The 23,358-nt window shown below is 42.5% G+C and overlaps 1 protein-coding gene across 1 annotated transcript in view; it reads right to left on the bottom strand.

Moving 5' to 3' along the window:
• LRP1B (LDL receptor related protein 1B) overlaps positions 1 to 23,358 on the bottom strand; it is a 1,445,547-nt gene that overhangs the window by 406,311 nt on the left and 1,015,878 nt on the right. Inside the window, exons 42-46 of the mRNA XM_033944130.1 lie at positions 18,495 to 18,687; positions 16,434 to 16,559; positions 11,719 to 11,847; positions 11,154 to 11,273; positions 6,572 to 6,685 (exon numbers count right to left, since the gene is read on the bottom strand). Coding sequence (XP_033800021.1) covers positions 6,572 to 6,685; positions 11,154 to 11,273; positions 11,719 to 11,847; positions 16,434 to 16,559; positions 18,495 to 18,687 — 682 coding nt within the window. The remainder of the gene's footprint in view (positions 1 to 6,571; positions 6,686 to 11,153; positions 11,274 to 11,718; positions 11,848 to 16,433; positions 16,560 to 18,494; positions 18,688 to 23,358) is intronic.

The following is a 23,358-nucleotide window of genomic DNA, read 5'->3' as shown; positions in this document are numbered from 1 at the left end:
ATTTTCAAAAATATAAACATCCAAGTTCAAAATGTCCAAATCCATACATTTGGGTGTGGGAGGAGCCAGCATTGTTATGGAGTGGCCACATAGACATTCCCAAAAAGCAGACACTGCTGTGAACTTCAAATAAAGGGTGCCATAAATACATCTCATTATAACCTCCTAATAATATAGGGTGAGCCCTCCCAAACTGCCCCCCCACCTGTCTACCACTCCAATAGCCCTTATGGCTGTAAGTGGCATCTATCTGGCAGTATAGTAGAATTTTGTTTGTTTTTGGTGGCCTCACATTTTCCACCATAAATGCAGTGGTTAGAGTGACTTACGGGTCTGGTTCCTCTTTTCTATGGATCACTAGCCCACTCACAAGGCTACTTAAGACATTTGTGTGTTACTCTACTTGGCATTCCCATATCTGGTGCTGCTGTTCTAGAGACAGGTATGCATTGTTTCATTCAGATTTTTTTGGGATGGGAGGGGATTGACCACTGGGGCAGTGGGGGGAGGGTCATTACTTAATCCCTCCAGTGGTAATCTGGTCAGTTTTTTAGAACTTAGATGCTTTTAAAAGAAGTCTAGCTTCGAACATCTAAGCTCTGTCCAGGACATCTTAGGAAAAGATTGATTATCACTATATGACGCCCAAGTGTAAGCGCACCCATAACACATCTCCTTTGAATTTTGGATGCACGGCAGCTAGGATGCCTCACAAGACGTCCAGAAAGATGATTTCAAAAATAGGCAGTTGGGCATCTAAGTGCCGACTTATGCCATTTATGGATTTCTTAGTGTTTTGAAAATGCCCCTAATAGACAAATAAGACAGGAGCATAGATGATAAGTATCATTAATTTGAGAAAAAGGGCAGCCAGAAAATATGTGGTAAGCAAGTCCTGCTACAGTATGTGCAGCTGTCGTTAGTTCTTGAGTGTGTGATAGATAGTTAGGCCCTGATTCTGTATAGGACGCCCAGGAGAGGTGTCCTATACAGAATCGGTCCTACACTAAACCCCGATTCTGTAACCGGCGTCCATGGTACAGATGCCGGTTAGAGAATCGGGTTAAATTAGACACAGTCGCTACACTTATCGCTGCAAGGGATCTCCCTGCTGCAATAAGTATAGCGGCCGTGGACGCCTGTCCCATCACCGGCAGGAGGATGCCCAACTGCTCCTGTCGGAACCCCGAACCCCGGAACCCCCTCCCTCCCAAACTCGTAATCGCCGACAGGAGGATGCCCAACTCCTCCTGCCGGAAAGCCCGACGACCCCCCGCCCCAACTAATCTCCCTCCCCAAACTAACCTTTCAATGTTGGTCGGCTGGACGGGTCTTGCTGCCGTTCAGCCGACAGGTCCCCCTCGTGGAAATGAGACGGGCCCACCCCTTCCCGGCCCATCCCCGCTAAATCTAAGGCCTGATTGGCCCAGGCTCTAGAAGCCTGGACCAATCAGGCCTTAGGCATAGCGGGTCCGCCCATCCCCACTAATCCTAGAGCCTGGGCCAATCAGGCCTTAGGCATAGCGGGTCTGCCCATCCCCACTAATCCTAGAGCCTGGGCCAATCAGGCCTTAGATTTAGCGGGGATGGGCCGGGAAGGGGCGGGCCCGTCTCATTTCCAAGAGGCGGGCCTGTCGGCTGGACGGCAGCAAGACCCGTCCAGCCGACCAACATTGAAAGGTTAGTTGGGGGAGGGAGATTAGTTGGGGCGGGGGGTCGTCGGGCTTTCCAGCAGGAGGAGTTGGGCATCCTCCTGTCGGCGATTACGAGTTTGGGGGGAGGGGAGTCCGGGGTCTGGGGTTCGGGGTTCCGACAGGAGGAGTTGGGCATCCTCCTGTCGGCGATTACGAGTTTGGGGTGGAGGGGGGTCCGGGGTTCGGGGTTCCGACAGGAGGAGTTGGGCATCCTCCTGTCGGCGATTACGAGTTTGGGGTGGAGGGGGGTCCGGGGTTCGGAGTTCCAACAGGAGGAGTTGGGCATCCTCCTGCCGGTGATGGGACAGGCGGCCATGGCCGCTATACTTATTGCAGCAGGGAGATCCCTTGCCGCGATCAGTATAGCGGCCGCGTCTACTTACAATGTAGACCAGCATTTTGCTGGCCTACATTTTAAGCGTCTCTTCCTCTACTAGGGAGACGCATAGGGCCGCCTAGGTTCGCCTAAGGCCCGCCTAAGGCCTTTAGGCGAGCTTAGGCGTCTTGCGGGTCTCCCTAGGCTCCCTAGGCTCCGCAGCCTGCCTGGGGAGCATTTTTTAAAAAAACGTGCATCCCGATTGGCTGATTAGACAGCTGTAGGACGCCTAAAGCTGCCTAAAATTGGGACGCACTTTGGAGAATCAGGCCCTCAGTGTCCTTCCATGAAAGGCTTGAAAGAAAAGCTAGTCTTTCACCCACTTCCTGTATGAAATAAAGGCCCTTTTTTAATAAGGTATGCTAAGTGTTTTAGCGCGCGTGTAGTGCGCTAAATCAACACGTACACTAACCGCTAACACAACCATAGGATAACATGCATGCGTTAGCGTTTAACTTGTGATTAGCGTGCGGTAATATTTATCACGTGCTAATAAGCATAGCACACCTTAGTAAAAGAGGGGTATAGTCTTGTATTTAATGATGCCTTTTTAGGAGCACCTTCCAAAGTTTGGAGCTACTCCTAAGAAGGCTTACTGGTGGGTGTCATATTGCAGGATTTCTTTTGGAGAGAGTGTTGTTAGGGATATTCCTTGGGAAATACTTTGTGATCCTCGAGGTATGTAGAGGAAGATCTTGCATAGAGCACTTTATTGAACACTATTGACAGAAAAAAAATGTTTTGTTTTTATTCCTGAGGGGGGGGGGGGGGGGGGGAGTTGTGTCAGGCAAAAAACAACATAGGAAATGTTGATATTTCCTACATCATTTCAAATGGATGCACGTCCCTAGAAGGGATGACATCTTACAATTAACAGGAAGGTTGTCACCAAGCATAAACTGTTAGGACATGCCCAATTTCCTATTGGCTAATTTTCAACTGGGAAGATGCAAAGATCTATATAACACACTAACAACCCAGTGCAAATATTTATATTTCATATAAATTTATTACTTTAACCCCACTTTTTTTATATATGCTTTTTTCTGTAAAATCCTCAGCTGGCTCCTACTCCTTTTGCGTGCGATTACTATAAGGATAGCACAAGCCATTTCTTCACTGGATCCTTTTTTTTTTTTTTTTACTTTTTTTTTCTTTTGAATTATTTCTGCAAATACTTATCTTAAAGTATTCACCGACAGAAAAAAACAAACATCGGTGCTGTGTTGTGATACTTTGGGCTCCTTTTATCAAGCCGGGCTAGCAGTTTAACGCACGTAATAGCACACGTAAACCGCCGGCCGTGCTAGCCGCTAATGCCTGCCTTGAGCAGGCAGTAGTTTTTTGGCCAGCGCAGGGGTTAGCGCGTGATGAAACGTCACGCGCATTAACCCCGCTAGCGAGGCTTGATAAAAGGAGCCCTTTATATTTTGTTATTTTCTATTTTGACTGAAAATAAATAAAACTTATTGAACTTCAAAAAAGAAAAAGCATTGATATATTAAAAAAGTGGGGTTAAAGTAACAGTTTTGACTGTTTTGATTTTATTTTCACTTCTTTTTAGTTTATGATATATTTTTTAATCTCACTTATTGTTTTACCACTTGTTTTGTTTTATTTTATCATTCAAATTTCATTTAAATTTCCCCAGAATTCTATTGCTTCAACGGTTCTCCCTCTGCATCTATTCTTATCTCCCCTCTTTTTAACCTTTCAAATTCCTTTAGATCATTGTAATTTTATTAGTATGTTTATTTTCTTATTTTTCTCCTCTATCTCTATTTTCTTTCTTTATTACTCTTCTAATTGTCATTTTTCCTGGTACTTTAGTTAGATTGTGAGCCTTCGGGACAGAAAGGGAATTTCTAAGTACCTATCTTACTTATAATTTTAATGCACCAATATATTCATTGTAACCCGTTCTGGGCTCTTTTGGGAGGACGGGCTAAAAAATCGAATAAATAAATAAATTTATATGAAATTATATAAAGATTTGCACTTGACTGTTAGGCCAGCAGATGACATGGTATATTTAAGGTCACCTGGATAAATGTAGCTAACTGCATCAAGTTATTGGAAATTTCTTCTATTGACTGGGAAGTTGTTGAAAACTAAGCTGTTTGTTGACGCTTATTTGTAGAGCCGTACCAGTCTACATTGTAATACATTTCCTGGAAAATGTAGCTTCTGTCTTGGCTTTGGGTGTTTGAGTCACTAAAGTGCCTCTGTTATAAATTGCCTGGAAGATACTTTAGTTCTGGGTATTGTTTGTTTGCTGGGTGTATGTTTATTTTTATAGAAACCACTTTGTTTATAGGCAGTATATAATTTTTTAAAATAAAAATATTACCAACAGTTAATGGAAATATTTTTGCAGCTAGGGGCATGCTAATTTTGACATCGTCCTGTAAATACAAAATGTTACCACACTTTAACAAATAGGTAGTATGGAATATTGCTACTCCTTGGGTTTTGGCCAGGTACTAGTGACCTGGTTTGGCCACCGTGACCCAGTAAAGCTATTCTTATGTTCTTATGTGAGCCAAGTATAGGACAATGATGTCATTGTACCAACACTAATGAAGTTGGCTCTGAGGCACTGTGGAATGAGGTATTAGAACATCACAATCTCAGCTCTGGAATGTTGCTCTCATTGGGGTTCTGGAATCTTACTATTCTTTGAGATGCTGGAATGTTGCTACTCCTTGGGTTATGGCCAGGTATTAGTTACATGGATTGGTCACCGAGAGAACATGCTACTGGGTTTGATGGACCATTGGTCTGACCCAGTAAAGCTATTCTTATGTTCTTATGTGAGCCAAGTATAGGACAATGATGCCATTGTAACATCACTAATGAAGTTGGCTCTGAGGCACTGTGGAATGAGGTATTAGAACATCACAATCTCAGCTCTGGAATGTTGCTCTCATTGGGGTTCTGGAATCTTACTATTCTTTGAGATGCTGGAATGTTGCTACTCCTTGGGTTATGGCCAGGTATTAGTTACATGGATTGGTCACCGAGAGAACATGCTACTGGGCTTGATGGACCATTGGTCTGACCCAGTAAAGCTATTCTTATGTTCTTATGTGAGCCAAGTATAGGACAATGATGCCATTGTAACATCACTAATGAAGTTGGCTCTGAGGCACTGTGGAATGAGGTATTAGAACATCACAATCTCAGCTCTGGAATGTTGCTCTCATTGGGGTTCTGGAATCTTACTATTCTTTGAGATGCTGGAATGTTGCTACTCCTTGGGTTATGGCCAGGTATTAGTTACATGGATTGGTCACCGAGAGAACATGCTACTGGGCTTGATGGACCATTGGTCTGACCCAGTAAAGCTATTCTTATGTTCTTATGTGAGCCAAGTATAGGACAATGATGCCATTGTAACATCACTAATGAAGTTGGCTCTGAGGCACTGTGGAATGAGGTATTAGAACATCACAATCTCAGCTCTGGAATGTTGCTCTCATTGGGGTTCTGGAATCTTACTATTCTTTGAGATGCTGGAATGTTGCTACTCCTTGGGTTATGGCCAGGTATTAGTGACATGGATTGGTCACCGAGAGAACATGCTACTGGGCTTGATGGACCATTGGTCTGACCCAGTAAAGCTATTCTTATGTTCTTATGTGAGCCAAGTATAGGACAATGATGCCATTGTAACATCACTAATGAAGTTGGCTCTGAGGCACTGTGGAATGAGGTATTAGAACATCACAATCTCAGCTCTGGAATGTTGCTCTCATTGGGGTTCTGGAATCTTACTATTCTTTGAGATGCTGGAATGTTGCTACTCCTTGGGTTATGGCCAGGTATTAGTTACATGGATTGGTCACCGAGAGAACATGCTACTGGGCTTGATGGACCATTGGTCTGACCCAGTAAAGCTATTCTTATGTTCTTATGTGAGCCAAGTATAGGACAATGATGCCATTGTAACATCACTAATGAAGTTGGCTCTGAGGCACTGTGGAATGAGGTATTAGAACATCACAATCTCAGCTCTGGAATGTTGCTCTCATTGGGGTTCTGGAATCTTACTATTCTTTGAGATGCTGGAATGTTGCTACTCCTTGGGTTATGGCCAGGTATTAGTGACATGGATTGGTCACCGAGAGAACATGCTACTGGGCTTGATGGACCATTGGTCTGACCCAGTAAAGCTATTCTTATGTTCTTATGTGAGCCAAGTATAGGACAATGATGCCATTGTAACATCACTAATGAAGTTGGCTCTGAGGCACTGTGGAATGAGGTATTAGAACATCACAATCTCAGCTCTGGAATGTTGCTCTCATTGGGGTTCTGGAATCTTACTATTCTTTGAGATGCTGGAATGTTGCTACTCCTTGGGTTATGGCTAGGTATTAGTGACATGGATTGGTCACCGAGAGAACATGCTACTGGGCTTGATGGACCATTGGTCTGACCCAGTAAGGCTATTCTTATGTTCTAACATCTGTATGGGTTCATAAAACAAAAGTCTTACTGCAGTTCTTCTCATCCGAAGCATCCAAACAATCAATTATTTGGTTACACTGTGCAGATTTTGCAATACATGATCCATCTGTACAGCGGAATTCATTTGAAGAACATGTTGAAACTGCAAGACATGTAAAAGAAATAAATATTAACTTAAAGATGCATTGACATAGCCCTAAATACCCAGCAGAACATCATTATTTGCTATTTCGATAGGTATTTATTCAAAGTAAAGACATAAGCATTCATCTTTAAAAAAAAAAAAGTGAAAAAGCACAATATTTATGTAATCCTTCTGGATTTCTTACCTGTTTGCCAATCAGGCCTAATAACTTAACAAACAAACAGACAATTGGATTGTTGAACGTAGATTTTCAGCAATTTATTTATGCACTGTTGTGCATAAGGCATGGAATGTGAACCCATACAGGTATATGGTTTTGCACTTAAATTGCCATACACGTAAAATCCTACCGCACTTTAGTCAGCAAGCCCCTGATGTGCTATATTTTGAGATCACGTTCAAAACAAACCCTTGACAATGCTGTCCCTAAAAGTTGCTAAAGTATGTCTCTGTAGGAAAGGCAATTTTCAAGAAGACAATTATTATACATAAATCACAGCCCCCCCCTGCACAATATTTAGTGCTATTTAAGTGCTATTTAACTGGCTTTTAGTTGGTTCCATAGTATTTGGTTGGCTAACTGCTAATATTCACCAGGAGATAACCGGTTATCTCCGCTGAATATTGCAGCTAGCGGCAAATATTCTGGCCCAAATTGGGCCACATAAATGGCAGACCTGTCTTTGGCAGCTATTAACTTAACTGGCCAGAGTTGAATATTGAGTTAGTTAGTTAACATCCCCCTACCCTCTTTTACGAAACTGTGTTAGGCTATGAGCTTACTATGAGCTTCTGAGCTAATACCGCCACGTCTGTCAATAAAAAATTATAAATGTTCCAACTAATTCAAAATATTCTTTCACTTTTAGTTTCTATCTCTAGGAGTATAGAGCTTATTAAACTCTTATATTTTCTGTCATAGACCTCAGAAGCACCCTCCTCCGTCCCACAATGGTGTACACTCCTCACGGGTCTATATTTGACATTTTACTTTAATTCAATTATTTTAGCTTTTAAAGTGCTATCACACACATACTGTTTATAGTGTTGTACTTAACTTTTGTGTGGTTCGGCGGTTGGACCCGACATGTTTCGTCAGGGATCCACACTAGATAAAAACATATCCATCAATAAAACGCATACAAAACTATGTCTAAACTCCATTAACATCATTTTGATCGTCTTATTATCTTATAAGCTTACCATTGCCGCTAACATCCACCCCGCAAAATGATTACTGTGCAAGATAGCGGTAGCGTCTTTTGCTGCACTATTTATAGCATTTACTTTATGAGGGGTTGGCCTCATAAAGTAAATGCTATAAATAGTGCTATAAGTAAATGCTATAAATAGTTAATATAAAATGATGTTAATGGAGTTTAGACATAGTTTTGTATGCGTTTTATTGATGGATATGTTTTTATCTAGTGTGGATCCCTGACGAAGCGGAAGCGAAACATGTCGGGTCCAACCGCTGAACAACACAAAAGTTAAGTACAACACTATAAACAGTATGGGGGTAATAATAATAAAAAAAAACATCTAAAAAGTGTCCTAAGTGGCTACTTGGACGATCAAAATGCCTGATCGTCCAAGTACCCATAACCAAAGCTGGTTTTTAGACGTATCTAAAACCAACTTAGGCCTTTCCCCTGCCTCTAAACGCACAGAGAGAAAAGAGGTGTGTTTAGCGGAGGGGAAAGGGCGGGCAGTGGGCAGGAGGTGGGCCGACCTACATCTAGGCATACAACACCTATAACCAAAACAGTTAAAGGTTGCCTAGTCGGCACTTAGACCTTTTTCACTTAGATGAAATAAAACCAGGTCTAAGTGCCGATAAAGGGGCCGCTGAGCTGATGGCCGCTGGCGCCATCATTTCAGCGGCCCGGCAACCTAATCATCGCGGCAGGAGAGATGCCTCATCTCCCCTACTGGGATGCCATCACTCCTCTACCTGAACTGCTGCGGCAGTTCCGGTAGAGGAGTGATGGCATCTCTCCTGCCATGATGGATCACTCCCCCCCCCACACACAACATCGGGGCAAGAGGGAGCCCAAGCCCTCCTGGCCCAGGCGAACTCCCTACCCCCGACTCGATCGGGCCAGGAGGGAGCCCAAGCCCTCCTGGCCCAGGTGACCCCCTCCTACCCACAACCCCCACTACATTACGGGCAGGAGGGATCCCAGGCCCTCCTGCCCTCAACAACCCCTCTCCCCCCAACGTCAGCCCCCCCCCCAGAACCCCCAATCGGCCCCCCCAGCCGACCTGCGACCCACCAGCCGACCCCACGACCCCCCCTACCCCCACCCCCCTTCCCCGTACCTTTGTTAGGTTGGCCGGACAGACGGGTGCCAAACCTGTCCGTCCGGCAGGCAGCCCTCCGAAGAATGGGGCCGGATTGGCCCTCCTAACCAAATATTGGTGGGGCCTACTGGTGGGGCCTAAGGCGTCTGAGCCAATCAGAATAGGCCCGGGAGCCTTAGACCCCTCCTGTGAGGGCTTGGGCTCCTTCTTGCCCCGATGGTGTCGGGCAGGTCGCGGCTGCCGCGGGGCAAGAGGGCTTGGGCTCCCTCTTGCCCCGATCGTGCTGGGGGGGGAGGTTGGTGGTTTGACATGGCAGGAGGGCTTGGGCACCCTCCTACCTGGATCGTTGTGGGGGGGGAGGATTCTGTAACCGGTGTTGTTTTTAACAGACACTGGTTACAGAATCCAGCTTTTAGGCGAAGGACTGGCTCCTCCTTCGCCTAAAAGCCCTTCTGTTGGACGTTTGTTGCCTAGGCGTGTTTTTGTTTCATTATGGCTAAAAAGTGTAGACGTGCTGTGGGGGTACTTGTAGACGTAGTGGAGATTGGGCGTTTAGGCAGAGGAAAGCCATAATCAAAACATGGACGTTTGTTTTGGTTATGGACACTTTCCCTGCTTCTGGGTTGAACGTTTAGGGACTTAGGCCAAAAGGGGACTTAGACACTTTTTTTGATTTTGCCCCTCCACGTGTGTGATAGCACTTTAAAAGCTAAAAGAATTGAATTAAAGTAAAATGTCAAATATAGACCCATTTTACTCCCCGTCAGGAATGTTCACCATTGTGGGACGGAGGAGGGTGCTTTCTGAGGTCTATGACAGAAAATATAAGAGTTTCATAAGCTCTATACTCCTAGAGATAGAAACTTAAAGTGAAAGAATATTTTGAATTAGTTGGAACATTTATATAAAGGGAAGCGACTGAGTTCCAAGAAATAAGCAAATTGCCTTTATTGGTTGTTTGGCACAATAAAAAATTATAACATATCTTTGTAAAAGTGGGCAGAGTAAGTTAACAGTGCCCCTCCCCCCAAAAAAGGATATTTGATGTCAGTAAACAGAAACAACCTGACATTGAATATTCAAGCTCCCTGCTGATCGCGGGACTTAGCCGGCCTGCGTCCTGCCATCTGAATATCAACCACAATGTAACTGTGTAAACAGTTTTGAAAAGTGTCATCCTACATCTATCATGAATGTATCAAGGCTGTATTAAGGTTTCCAAAGACTGACATAATTGGCCTATCTGTAGTGTAAGATCCATTGCTACAACTTTCATAGGTCCAGCACTGTAAATCTATAGGAATATGCATTCATTAGTGTGCATTTGGTTCACTAGGGAAATTGTAAGGGTTCTTTACTAAGCTGCGCTAAGACACAAAACAAAAACGCACAAAACAACATAAAATCAATGACTCCAGGGATGGACAGGAGGGATTTTCTTTTCCACAAACTCTTTCTCCTCATCTCCTCCAAAATCCCACCCTTCTTACCTGTAACCAATCATTCCTTCTATATCAAAACCTACTTTGACCTATCACACTTACCCATTCACTCTATCCTCTTTCCCCTTCCAGCCAATCCCCTATCCCTCATTAGCCTCAAGTTTCAAGTTTATTAATACATTTGATGAATCGCCTATTAAAATTGCTAAGCGATGTACAAAATCCGAGTAAAGAATAATAAAGAGAAACTAACATTTTAACAATATGCTTACATAAAATACAGACATGAATCGGGAGTGAAAAAAATTAAAAGTTACAATCTTAAATTTTTGGTAGAAAAAAGGAAAAAACAAAAGGTAAGGGGTAATTAATCCATAGCACAGTTAGGAGCATCTCTAAAAAATATAAAAGTTTCAGATATTAAAAGCATCATTAAATAGATAGGTTTTTAAAAAATTTTTAAATGTTGCGATGTCATTTTCAATTCTAATATATTGAGGCAGAGCGTTCCACCATTGAGGTCCCATCACTGTGAACATATCAGATCTTCTTGTTCCTATGATTTTCAGAGTGGGTACCCTCTCATTCCTCATCTCCTCAGATGCTGGGCTCAGACAATGGTATTACCCACCCAAACTGGTGGGCTTCTTTAAAACAAGAGCTCCTATGAAATTAGTGTTTATTCCTACCCACACTCCCTGCAAGACAGAAGTACTTACCTTTACAGTCTATTTCATCTGAGTTATCACCGCAGTCATCTATCTCATTACATACATTGTTGTTTGATATACAATGACGATTATTACAGGCCTTGTAACCTCTCCTGCAGCTTCGACTTTCTGAAAATTGAGGATAAAGATATGGAATGTATTATATTGATTATAAAATATGCATATCAAACTGATGAATAACTCATAGACACTGACCTTCAGTGCATAGTAATGTCATCTTGAAAATAAAACTAAAGCATAAATGAAGCTTAGAATATTTCTATGCTTTTCAAAAACTCTTACCTTTTAGCAATATAGCAAAACTCTTTAAAATAAAGTATTATCAGCAAAAGTGCAATAATCTGAAATGTAATCCGAATATTTATCTCATTCCAAAATGAAAAATGAATTCCACAACTCAGAAAGGCTATGTATTTCTTTTGACTGGGAGACAATTTAAAAAATCAAATCAAAATCTTGCACTGTTAAGGGCACTAACGACAAGGAGAAAAACAAGTTTTTTAAAGAATTATATGATGTTTCTAAAATAAAGCCTTAATTCACCATCACTTACCACAATGCAATTGCTTTTCATCAGATTTATCCTTGCAGTGGGCAATGCCATCACAGGTTAACTGGTAGTCAATACACTCACCGTTGCCACATTCAAATTCAGTGTACATGTTGCATGAAGAATTCTTAGCTATGAAGGTGAACACAATATAATTTAGTAATATAAGGGCTCTTTTACCAAAGTTTGGCATTATTAAATTCCCAACATCAACTATAATAGCGTTAAATTTACTGTTTATGCATAACCAATAATGCTATGACTATAGGGGAGTTCAGAGCTCCACCCGAGTAGTTTAAGTCGTGGTGGTGTTGTTCTTCATAATTCCCAGTATAGCATTATTTTAACATATATAACTTTTCTTCTTCATTTATATTCTTTTTTCTTAATTTATAATCAATAAGTTAATAACGCATCTTTTACAAAGGAGCGTTAGGGCCTTAACGCGCAGAATAGTACGCACTAAATTGCCCCGCCCGCTATCCCCCTACTGCCTCCTCTTGAGCAGGCGGTAGTTTTTCAGATAGCATGCGCTAATCCGGTGTGTGCACTAAAAACGCTAGCGCACCTTTATAAAAGGAGCAGTTTACCTTTTAGCAGGTTAGTCCCCTTTTCTATGCGTTTCGCATGACTTTATCAAGGTCGGGGGAGCTTAAAATTAACTTTGCCTGTTTTAGTCTGCCAGCAAAGATAATTTTAAGCTCCCCCGACCTTGATAAAATCATGCGAAACGCGTCGGAAAGGGGACTAACCTGCTAAAAAGCTGAACTCCCCTATAGTGATAGCATTATTGGTTATGCATAAGAAGAGGTAAATAGCGGATAAACAGTAAGGGCTCCTTTTACTAAGGTGCGCTAGCGTTTTTAGCGCACGCACAAGATTAGCGCGCGCTAGCCGAACAATTAGCGCCTGCTTAAAAGGAGGCAGTAGCAGGTAACGCGCGTGGCATTTAGCGCACGCTGTTCCGCGTGCTAAGGCCCTGACGCATCTTTGTAAAAGGAGCCCTAGATTTAGCGCTATTGCAGTTGATGTTGGGATTTTAATTCTGAACAGAAGATTGAACTAAGGGAAGATGGATCAAATGCATTAAATTCAACATATCCTATTTTATACCTATAGGTCACGAGTACTTAGTGCGCCCCATGTCTATTAGATATGATTTTGTTTTTATAAAATTATGTATGTAGATTATGTAAACCGTTTAGTTTTAAACGGTATAGAAATTTTTAAAATAAATAAATAAGCTTTAGTAAAAGGGTCCCAGAGTAACATAATAAAAGATGGCACATAAAGACGAAAAAGGTGGCCAGAGCCACACAACACTGCAAATTGCTAACACTTAATTAGCGGCATAGCTAGGGAGGTTGGAACCTGGGGTGGTGGCATCTGACATTGCCATACCATGTCCCCCCCCCCCCACACACACACATACCTCTTGAAATGTTCACCAGCCCTAGCAGCATATTCCACCTGCTGCTTGTGCCGGCCTCGGCTCCCTTCTTATCTCATATCCTGGTCCTGTGACCTGGAAGTGATGTCAGAAGGGAGCCAAAGATGGCCTGAGCAGTAGGTAGAAGATCATTTCAAGAGATATACCGGGGGGGGGGGGGGATAGCAGTGAAGTGGAGAGGCACTGGCACTCCTCTTAACCTCCCCCCCTTACTACACTACTGCATTTAACTCATTACCAATCTTAAGGTGTCTTCCCCTCCCTCTCTGAGTTACACTTATGTCACCTGATTTTCAGAGCTACACTTCCCTCTCCTGATTTGTGGTTTTAGGACTCGTGATTTTGATTATTTGTGATTTCCTAAAACTTGAATCAGCCCCACCTCCCTCCCATCTCCTGGACCTCCCTGGACCTTACCTGGTGGTCTAGCGGACTTTCGGGGCAGGAACAATCTTCCTAGGCTCCTGCCCTGTGTAGATCACTCATCCAAAATGGCTCCCATGGGTTCCTGTCGTAGTCTTGAGAGACTATGGGAACTCATGGCAGCCATTTTGGATGAGATATCTGCACGGGGCAGGGGCGTAAGAAGATCACTCCTGCCCTGAAAGACTGCTAGACCACCAGGTAAGGTCTGGGATGCCGGAGGGAAGGCGGGAGGGAGGCGGAGGTGGGTTAGGGTGGGCCCAAAAGTTATTAGCAAATTTTCAATATTCGTAGGCCGGCATTGCCCCTAACCCCTGCAAATATTGAGGGAGGAGTGTATTTGCTGTCCAGGTGTGACAAGGTGAAGTTCCTGTCCCAGATCAGCAGAGGGAGCCTAAGCAGTTGAAAGAATGAGCTAATCTGCTTGTATCTGTATAGCCTACCTGGTAGAACTTGGAGGGACTGGAGAGCCCTCAAGTTTGACAACCAGTAGAGGGCCCAGTGAGAGAGCATCTGAGGGACTTGGCGAGTCTTCAGAGAAAGGGGACCTGAGAGGTTGGCAACCAGAGGGACCGGTAGCCCCAGAGTGAGAGTGCATCTGAGAGTTCTGGTATAACTTGGAGGGAATGGAAAGCCCTCAAGCTTGATGACCTGGAAAGTACTGAGAGAGAGAAACTGGCTGGAAAGAAGTCCTCAGTGCGTGCATCTATAATAAGATGACTGAGGGTCTGGGAGATTCCTCAATGCATGCATGCAGGAAAAGATGGCTGAGTGACTGGTCCTCAGTGCTTGCATCTGCAATAAGACTGAAGGGCTAGGAGAATCCTTAGTGCATGCATGCAGGAAAAGATAGCTGGGAGAAGGAGTAGCCGGAGGGCCCCTATAAGAGTTTGGAGTCCAGGGTGGGGCTCAGGCTTGACGACCAGTGAAGAAGATTCCAGAGAGTGGCTGGTGGAGAGACCGGTGAGGAATCGAGTGGTGACCAGCCGAGGAATTGGAGTGGCTGGCTGGAACCAAATGGCCCCAGAGACCAGGAAGGTTGTGTAATGAAGGTGTAAGACCAGTGCCTGGGAGAACCGAGGAAGACCAGAAGGAGGTGAAGGGCAATGACTGCTTGGTCCATTCACACCAGGAATGGCTTCTGGCTGGTTAAATAGTGTTAATACTCAGCAGGAGACAGTCTCCCACTGCATAGCCCAGTCACCGGCAACATAGCATGACATAGATGGTCAACACCAATATTCATTGGCTGACTGGCTAGGTTTAGTAGCTAGATAGACCTGCTCTCCTAGGCTTCCACAGCTGGCATCATGATTGTTGCTATTTTTGTGGCAAGACCCAGAAAACAGCAACAGTCAGATAGACCTTCCTACATCTTTGACTTCTATGACCTAACTGGTCAGCCAAGAAATGTCAGCTTGGCCAGGTATGTGAAATGCGTCTGGAGAATATTGAGAACAGGAAATTCAGTGCTGCTCACTGCATACAGCCCCAGCATTGAATTTATGGGTTTGCAATTGACTGCGGGAGGTAGCCAGGCTGTATCCTGCGGTCTGAAAATCAAGCCCATAGCATATAACTTGAATGTGATATAAAATATGCAAACTTTCCTTGCTATTTTTGGGTCACAGGCTGATGCCTGGCACTGTCTTTACGTCCCAGTTGCTAGAGTTGTAGTCAAAGCCTATGCCATCCCTTCCAGACCATTCTTTCCATAATCAGGACACAGACCAAGAATCTGACCTGTTTTGCCATATTTGGGACACAGGTCATAAATGTCTGATCAGCACTGCCCTTACTTCCCAATTAATGGCCATATTAGTAGCGATATATATCCTATCAACATCACAGTGAAATAATAGTTATTTAGATTATAGAATGTGTATTTATGAGCATATATTTACTTCTTATGAATGCCTGCAAATGTAAAGTGTGTGCAAATATTGAGAACTGACCCATACCCAACAGATATGCAAGTGCAAAATAAGATTTTGTGGAAATGCAGCACATTCAAAAACCACAAATGTGTGCAAAAAAATGCTAAAACTTTATCTATATTGAAAACTAAGCAATCTTGTTTTTGTTCATGCATATCATCAATGTTTTCAATGCTTTAAATTTATGTCACTAATGAGTTGGGCCTCTAGCGCTCCACAATAATATGGGGTTCATTTTCAAAAAGCATCGCCATCCAAAAACGACATAAACTGGCACTTGACTATCTTATTAATCAGAACGTCCAAGTGAGCATTTTCAAAACTGACTTTTTAGATGCCTTTCTGGTCGTTTTGTCTCGAGCGCATCTAAATCTTAAGGGGGCATGTTAGCGGTGTCTTTTTGGGCAGGATTAGAGCGGGCTTAGCACTTGGTCATTTTACAGCAATAATTTTAAAATGAATAAGGTCCATATAGGTACTCACACTAACCACTGGAGGAATGAAAATATGGCCCCCACATACTCCCTCAGTGGTCACTGAGATCCTCCTGCTCCCACCCCCACATCTGCATAAAACAGTACATATATGTCTCTATGACAGCTGCGGATATCATGGCCAGTCCTAGCAGAGTTGCAAACAAGTCTCTGGAGTAGCCTGATGGGTAGTATAGTGGACTGCAGGGAAGGGGACCCAAGCCCATACGCAACCCTAATTAGTAGACTTCTGATAGAAAGTGTGAGCCCATCAAACCCACAAAAACCCCCACTGTACTGCCATATAGGTGACACTTGCAGGCATAAGGGCTATTGAGGTGGTAGACAACGGGTATAGTACTTCTGAGATAGGATTCAATTGAAATTTATAAGGTCATATGCAGGCTTGCATTTGAAATACAATGTATTACTTACAAACACATCTGTTGTTCTCTGTTAATATTCGATCTCCTCTACAAGAACAGTTCACCTGGCCTTCAGGAGTGAGGAGACACAGATCATGGCAGCCTCCATTCATTGTAGCACATGGAGATAGTTCACCTAAAAGAAAATATTCACTCTCAGATCTTAAAAATATTGGGGCCACAAGTCCATAGTCTGTTATTGACAAAGAGAGGGGGGAAGCCACTGCTTGCCCTGGATCGGTAGCATGGAATATTGCTGCTCCTTAGGTTTTAGCCAGGTACTAGTGACCTGGATTAGCCACCGTGAGAATGGACTACTGGGCTTGATGGACTATTGGTCTGACCCAGTAAGGCTATTCTGATGTTCTTGTGTTCTTAACGATATCTGGAGAATCCAGATGATTTTATCTAAATATCTAAGGCTGTTATATCTGTGGTTAGCTTATCCGGATAACTTTAACCAGACAGCTGCTGAAAATCACCACTATCAGGCTATCATATAGTAAGTCCATCTCTGCCTTTCTTCCACTTCTTACTGGGCATTGAGATGGCTGGCCAAAAGGTATGTGTTTATCAGCCCAGAAAATATACCAAGAAAAGCAAATAGGTGTCATAATCCAAGAAAAAGGGACCAAATCTTAGAAATTGAGTTATTCAGCTGGTTAAATAATCAAGAAGATCCTGATTCAAATGCAACAAGCCACATCTTTCTGTAATTTCATTTACCAGAGATATACCATTTCAACTGTTGCATTTGATCAATAGAACCCAACTGACATTGTTGCCTCATTTCTCAAGTAAGTGTGCACTAAGAGACCTAGTTCTTAAATACCTTAAGTTAACAGTAAAACTCTCTTTCTCTCTCTCTCCACTCTGTCTCTGTCTCTATCTTCCTGCCATATTGAGCAAATTTCCTCTCGGTGTCATTATTCTTGCCCTATTCAGAATCTTCCCTGTGTGTCAATATCCCTTCCCCTCTGTTCAGCATCACCCATTTGTTCCCCTATCAACTCCACACGTGCAACATCTGCCCTCTGTTTCCCTATCTCTCTCCATGTTCAGCATTTCCCATCTCTCTTCCTCCTGCACCCCACCCCTTTGGTGGCCAGCATCTCTCTATCTTTTCTACTGTCCCTTTCCTATGGGCCAGCATTTCTCTTCCTCCCTCCTTCCCCACCCCTAGGCTAACATCTTCCTTCCCTCCTGCCCCCTCCTGGGGATCTGGCAAGTATACCTCTTTTTCTCTGTTCCCTGCCCCCTACAATGGTCCAGCATTTCTCCCTCTTCCTCCTTCCCTAGCATGTCTTGTCATTTCTTCCTTTCCCTCCTTGGAGCCCATCCGTCTCTTCCTTCCCTTATGTTGTCCCCACTTCCATGTATATTTTAAAGGATAATATTTCACTTCTATCCAGGAGCAATGTCTGCATATGCCCTGACAGTAATGAACCTCACTCTTAAGCTGTACTATGTGAAGTATGATCTCAGTCTCTGAAATTTACTGCTAATGCTCACCAAAATACCTGAATTGTGCCAAAAAAAAGCTTCTTCATGTAGTATATAAGATATTACAACAGTTAACCTTTTTCATCTTAGGGGCTGCAAAGTAGTAAGAGAAAGTTCTGAGGGCCACAAAGTGGTAGAAAGACAGCTCCAAGGGCCACAGACACCAACCCCAACAATAGTTGGTATCCTCCCACTCTCACCTCCCCACCTTCCCCCACCTTCAGACCTCCAAACCTTCTTCAAGTGTCGTATTTGGCATTTTATATGGAGGAAAAACAAAACATTGTAAAAGTAGTTAAAAATCTCTACAGGTACTTTTTCCCAATACAGTTTCTAAAGAGAAAGCATTCTTGCAATTTTCTGAAACTAGTTCAAAGCTTGTGGCTGCAAATAGCCACAGATATCACATTTATACAAGTAGATACATTCTAAAGTTTGAGAAATGAAAATAGTGTGAGATAATATAAAGAATATGCTAAATATTACTGATCTCTAATAGTGGCGACAGGAATATTAAAAATAGCATAAAACATATATGAGTATTATTATGAATGAGGTTGCAACTCACAGCTGTTAGTGTCCCCGGCAACAGCAATGATACCCATGGGTTGATGTGGTATATCAGAACGAAGAATTTTAGTATCTCCGCCGGTGTATTTATTAGATCGTAGTATTGCTCTCCTCACCCAATCGGACCAAAATATGTAGTTACCATAAACTGCTAGACTGAGAAAGGTACCTGGTCCAGATTTTACAATTACCTGAGGAGATAAATGGAAAAAAGTCCTGAATAAACCAATACTATCATGTGTATTATTCAAGAAAACCAAATAAACACATGCAGAATCAACCATATGACCTCTTTTAACCTTTTGTTCAGGGGTGATTGATTTGACACAGCAGACGTTGTCAGGCATGTAGGGGCCCTTTTATTAAATTATTATATATACTAGTCTTTAAAACCATTACATTAACGGGTGCTAGAATAGATGTGTCTGCCTGTCTTTCTTTCTCTTTCTCTTCTTGACCGCTTTCTGTCTGTCTGTCTTTCTTTCTTTCTGTCTCTCGCTCTCCTTGGCTGCTGTCTGTCTGTCTTTCTGTTTCTCTCTTTCCTCGGCTGTCCACCACCACCCCTTGCCTGTTACCCCTGTCCAGCAGTAGGCCTTCTCCCATCCTTTTACCTCCACCCCTGTCCAGCAGCACCTCTTCCCTGCTCCCCCTGTCCAGCAGTAGGCCTTCCTTCCTTCTGGGTTCACCTCTTCCCTGTTCCCCCTGTCCAGCAGTAGGCCTTCCTTCCTTCTGGGTTCACCTCTTCCCTGCTCCCCCTGTCCAGCAGTAGGCCTTCTCCCTCCCTTCCGGGTTCACCTCTTACCTGCTCCCCCTGTCCAGCAGCAGGCCTTCTCCCTTCCTTCTGGATTTGGCTCCTTTTCCCACTGCCACAGACTCAACAACTGCCGGGTCCATCGGGACCCAATTAACCACCGAATCCCTCGCACAGGTGCAAACGCCGATGCACACCATACAGGCAGAAAAGCGCTCAGAGCCAAATTGCAACCACTGCTGAAATTGCCCCATGCGCCGCAAGCCCCACTTGCCTGAAATAGAATTCGGCATAGAGGGACACATCACGCTGTCAGGGAACACGCCGTCCTAAGTACGCATGCGCACTTAGGATTTTATTATAGAGGATTATTAATCCCTTCACAATATTATCATGATGGACACAAATTCTTAGATTTGATTTTAACTCCTAACCTTCACTCGCTGGTAAAGTGTCCATGCCTGAGAAACTCCTTAACCCCCTACTTGTCCTATTTGCCTGTTTGATTAGATTGTAAGCTCTATTTAGCAGGGACTGTCTCTTGAATGTTTTAATGTACAGCTCTGTGTATGTCCAACAGAGCTATAGAATTGATATGTAGCAGTAGTAAACTTTCAGCAGTATAACATGCAGACTGCTAGGCCCATTTTTAGTGTCTCTAATTAGATTGTCTAATTAAATTGCATACACAATTTATAGCGGGGGGTTTTAAAATTTGGGGTTAAGCATGTGGTATTTATTTTTGTCAGGAATGGTGAATGGTTGTAGATGTACTAAGAACCCCAAATGCTTAACTCCAAATTCTAAAAAAACCACTATAAATTGTGTATGCAATTTAATTGGACAATCTAATTAGAAACAATAATTAGCTTCTTAACAAGAAATTATTAGTGTTAATAAAAATCAATTACAAGTTATAAATACGTGCATAAAATTAGGCATGGGATCCGCGCCTAAATTTGTCATGCAAATAAAAAAAAAATTGGAGTACAGAAACGGGGCACAGGTCAGAGGCATTACAATTGATCCAACGATTAAAATACTGGGAGTCGTTGTTGATCAACATTTGACCATGAAAAAGTAAGTACATGCCGTGGTACAAAAGGGTTATTATACATTATGGAAGCTGTGCACCATATTTTGAGTTTTCTGCTTTCAAACTTCTAGTTCAATCACTGTTGCTGAGCCTTCTTGACTATTGCAATATAGTCTATTTAACCTGCACTAAGAAAGAAATGGCTAGGCTTAGATTAATTCAGAATACGGCGGTGAAATTGATTTATGGCTTGGAAAAATATGAACACGTGACACCCTTCTACCGCGAATTACAATGGCTTCCGGTGGAGGCTCACGTTCTGTTTAAGTTGGGTTGTCTTTGCTACAATGGTATCGCGTATGGTATCGCTCCAATCTACATGACTGATAGATTCCTTATAGCATCTTACAAGCAAAGAGGAGGATCACACGCTTTGTTTATTTTTCCATCTGTTCAAGGTTGTAAAAGTAAGAAATGTCTAGAACAGACATTAGCACTCCAGGCTGCTTTCTATGATAGGGAATTTTGACCATTGTTACGCAGTGCTTGTTCTTATAAACATTTTAGAACTCAATTGAAAACTTATCTCTTTTCAAAGTATATGACGAATTAAGCTATGTGTTTCTTATGTTATTTTATTATCAACCTTTTGTTAACCGCGTTGAACTTATGGTTACACGGTTTATAAGTACGATGTTATGTTATGTAATTACAGAATAAGGGCATGTGCGCCTAAATTTAGCCCCGGTTCCTGAGCCTAAGCACTCTTCTATAAACTGCACCTAACTTTAAGAATGTCCATTTTCCACAGGACGTCTAAGTCCGACTTTGGACGTTTCCCGCATGACGTCCAAATATCTGGCAGAAGAAATGGGCCGCGCCGCTCCTGATGCTCATAGGAACTCTAAGAGTGTCAGGAGCAGCGCAGAGCACTCAGAGCGCCAGCCTGCACTAAAAAACATTTTTGCGGTTTTGTAAAAAAGGGGGGGAGGGGTTTAAATATATAGCTTACAGAGGTGGAATTCAATTACATTCTCACTCATGTTTTTAAGGATGGTTGACTTACATGTTATATGGTATTTTGTTGCAGTTATGCCTGACCTGAGTGGGCTTCAGTCTCTTTTGAAGTAGGCTTAAAACTAAAGTTGCATTAGTTTTTCCTACAGATTTTTGGAACACCTATGTTTTTAGATATTTGCAGAACATGGCATATTTGGTTATGGCTCTGATCTCTTTGGAATCTCTTTGGCCAGTGAGTTCCAGTATTTTGCTATCTGACAGGTGAGAGATTTACAATGATGTCTTTTATACCCTTCATAGTTGAGAAAGACAGTTGATCGTTTTTTGTTGCAATAGCCTTCCAGTTTGTCTAGCGGGAGGCTATTTGGTATATCTTCATACAGAGATTTAGATGCTATACAGTATAGTTTGAACTTGATCCGTTGTTCCACCGGGAGCCAGGTTAGTTCTTTAAGGAGCGGTTTGATTACATTATAACTTATATTCTGATATTGCCCAAAGAATTATTAGCGGATTACAAAACCTACAACTCCAGGAACAAATCTGGTTGAACAGGTCTAAGAAAATAATTCTCACCTCAATCAGTTCAAGAAATTATTTAATAAATATGTTTTTAACAATCTCAGCTATTATATAAAAACGAACCTTCACTATCAGCAGGGCCTCCCAAGGCGGATAGGTTTCAGCAGAGATGTCAGACTAATGATGTGCCACCCATCTGGGCAGCAGCAGGTGGGCAGTGTTGGAGGTGGAAGATCACGTTTGTTGCAACAACAATGGCAATATTGAATTTATGCAGTGCAGCAGAAAAGCACGGCAATCTACATCTACTGTATATTCTGCCACACAAAAAACTTGATGCTATTCATCAAGTCGCTAGGACTTGAATACGAGTTGATGGCACCTATCAGTTTTTATGGAGTAACAAATGGTCACTTAAGTGATGACTATCGACTTAAGCAGCTATATCTTAATCAGCTTAAAAATAACCAAATATACAAAGCCGTAGCCGTCCCGGGTCCCAGCTTTAAATATCTGAAAATAACACCATTGGCAGTGAGCAAAATGCATATAATGCCATGGTCTCTTCTCATGCCATTCACTGGTGAGCTGTGATTATACAAGGGATGCACATAGTATTCTCAGAGATACTTAAAATTATAAAGTAGAAGAAGCTTAAAATAAAAATGTGACTATCCCAATTTATTTACATTTTCAATCAAAAAATAATGTGGGCACAATTGAACCTAAACAGTAGACATTTTGTTTCAGATATTTTAGATATGCGGCTTCTAAACGGCCTCCATAATGGAAACTGGTGTTTTTGTTCCTTTCAGTATTTTTATGAGCCAAAGTGATTTAAATTAGAACTGGCAGGAAGCATGCAATCTCAGGTTGATACTGTGCACTCTATGCCAAGATTCAGCTCAATTGAATTTTCACAGACAAGTGAAAAACTGCTCAAAAACAAAGGTTTACGTTGAAAGAATGGCATGTTTTATCCCCAATCAATCTGAATTATGCCATTATAATGATTAGAACAAATCATGTACTACATTAGGGCAGCTGTGGAAGCCAGATGGTAAGCTGATTAAGAGCTAAGAAACAAGGTAACACCCTCTCAGTAAATATATAAATAAATATATATTTAAAAAAAAAAGATTTTATGATTTACAGTTTCAGTACCGGTGAGGAAGCTATCAACGCAAGGACACAGTACCATCTATCTTGGGATGAGGAGTGGTGTATATGACAGCAGAGATATACCATTACGCACAAATATCAGCTCTTTCAGAGACTATACATCATCCAATCAGAGACACTGACGTAAGACGCATCTGTCAGCAGGATAAAATGCAGGCTGGTAGTAACTATAAACAGACTATAAAAACAGATTTATCAGGAAGGCTAAAGAAAATCCCAGAGCAAGATGCATCAATAGAAAAAGAAACAGAATCATATAAATTGAGGCCAGCTTGGGAGAAATTTTAGCTCACTTGTATACAGACTGTCACCACATATCTTTTGGCAATATAGTTTGATACACTGCTGCCT

The sequence above is a fragment of the Geotrypetes seraphini genome, chromosome 5 (assembly GCF_902459505.1).
Source record: "Geotrypetes seraphini chromosome 5, aGeoSer1.1, whole genome shotgun sequence".
In the NCBI taxonomy this organism is placed as follows: domain Eukaryota; kingdom Metazoa; phylum Chordata; class Amphibia; order Gymnophiona; family Dermophiidae; genus Geotrypetes; species Geotrypetes seraphini.
The sequence above is the reverse complement of the archived record's forward strand: the minus strand, read 5'-3'. Positions and strand labels throughout refer to the sequence as shown.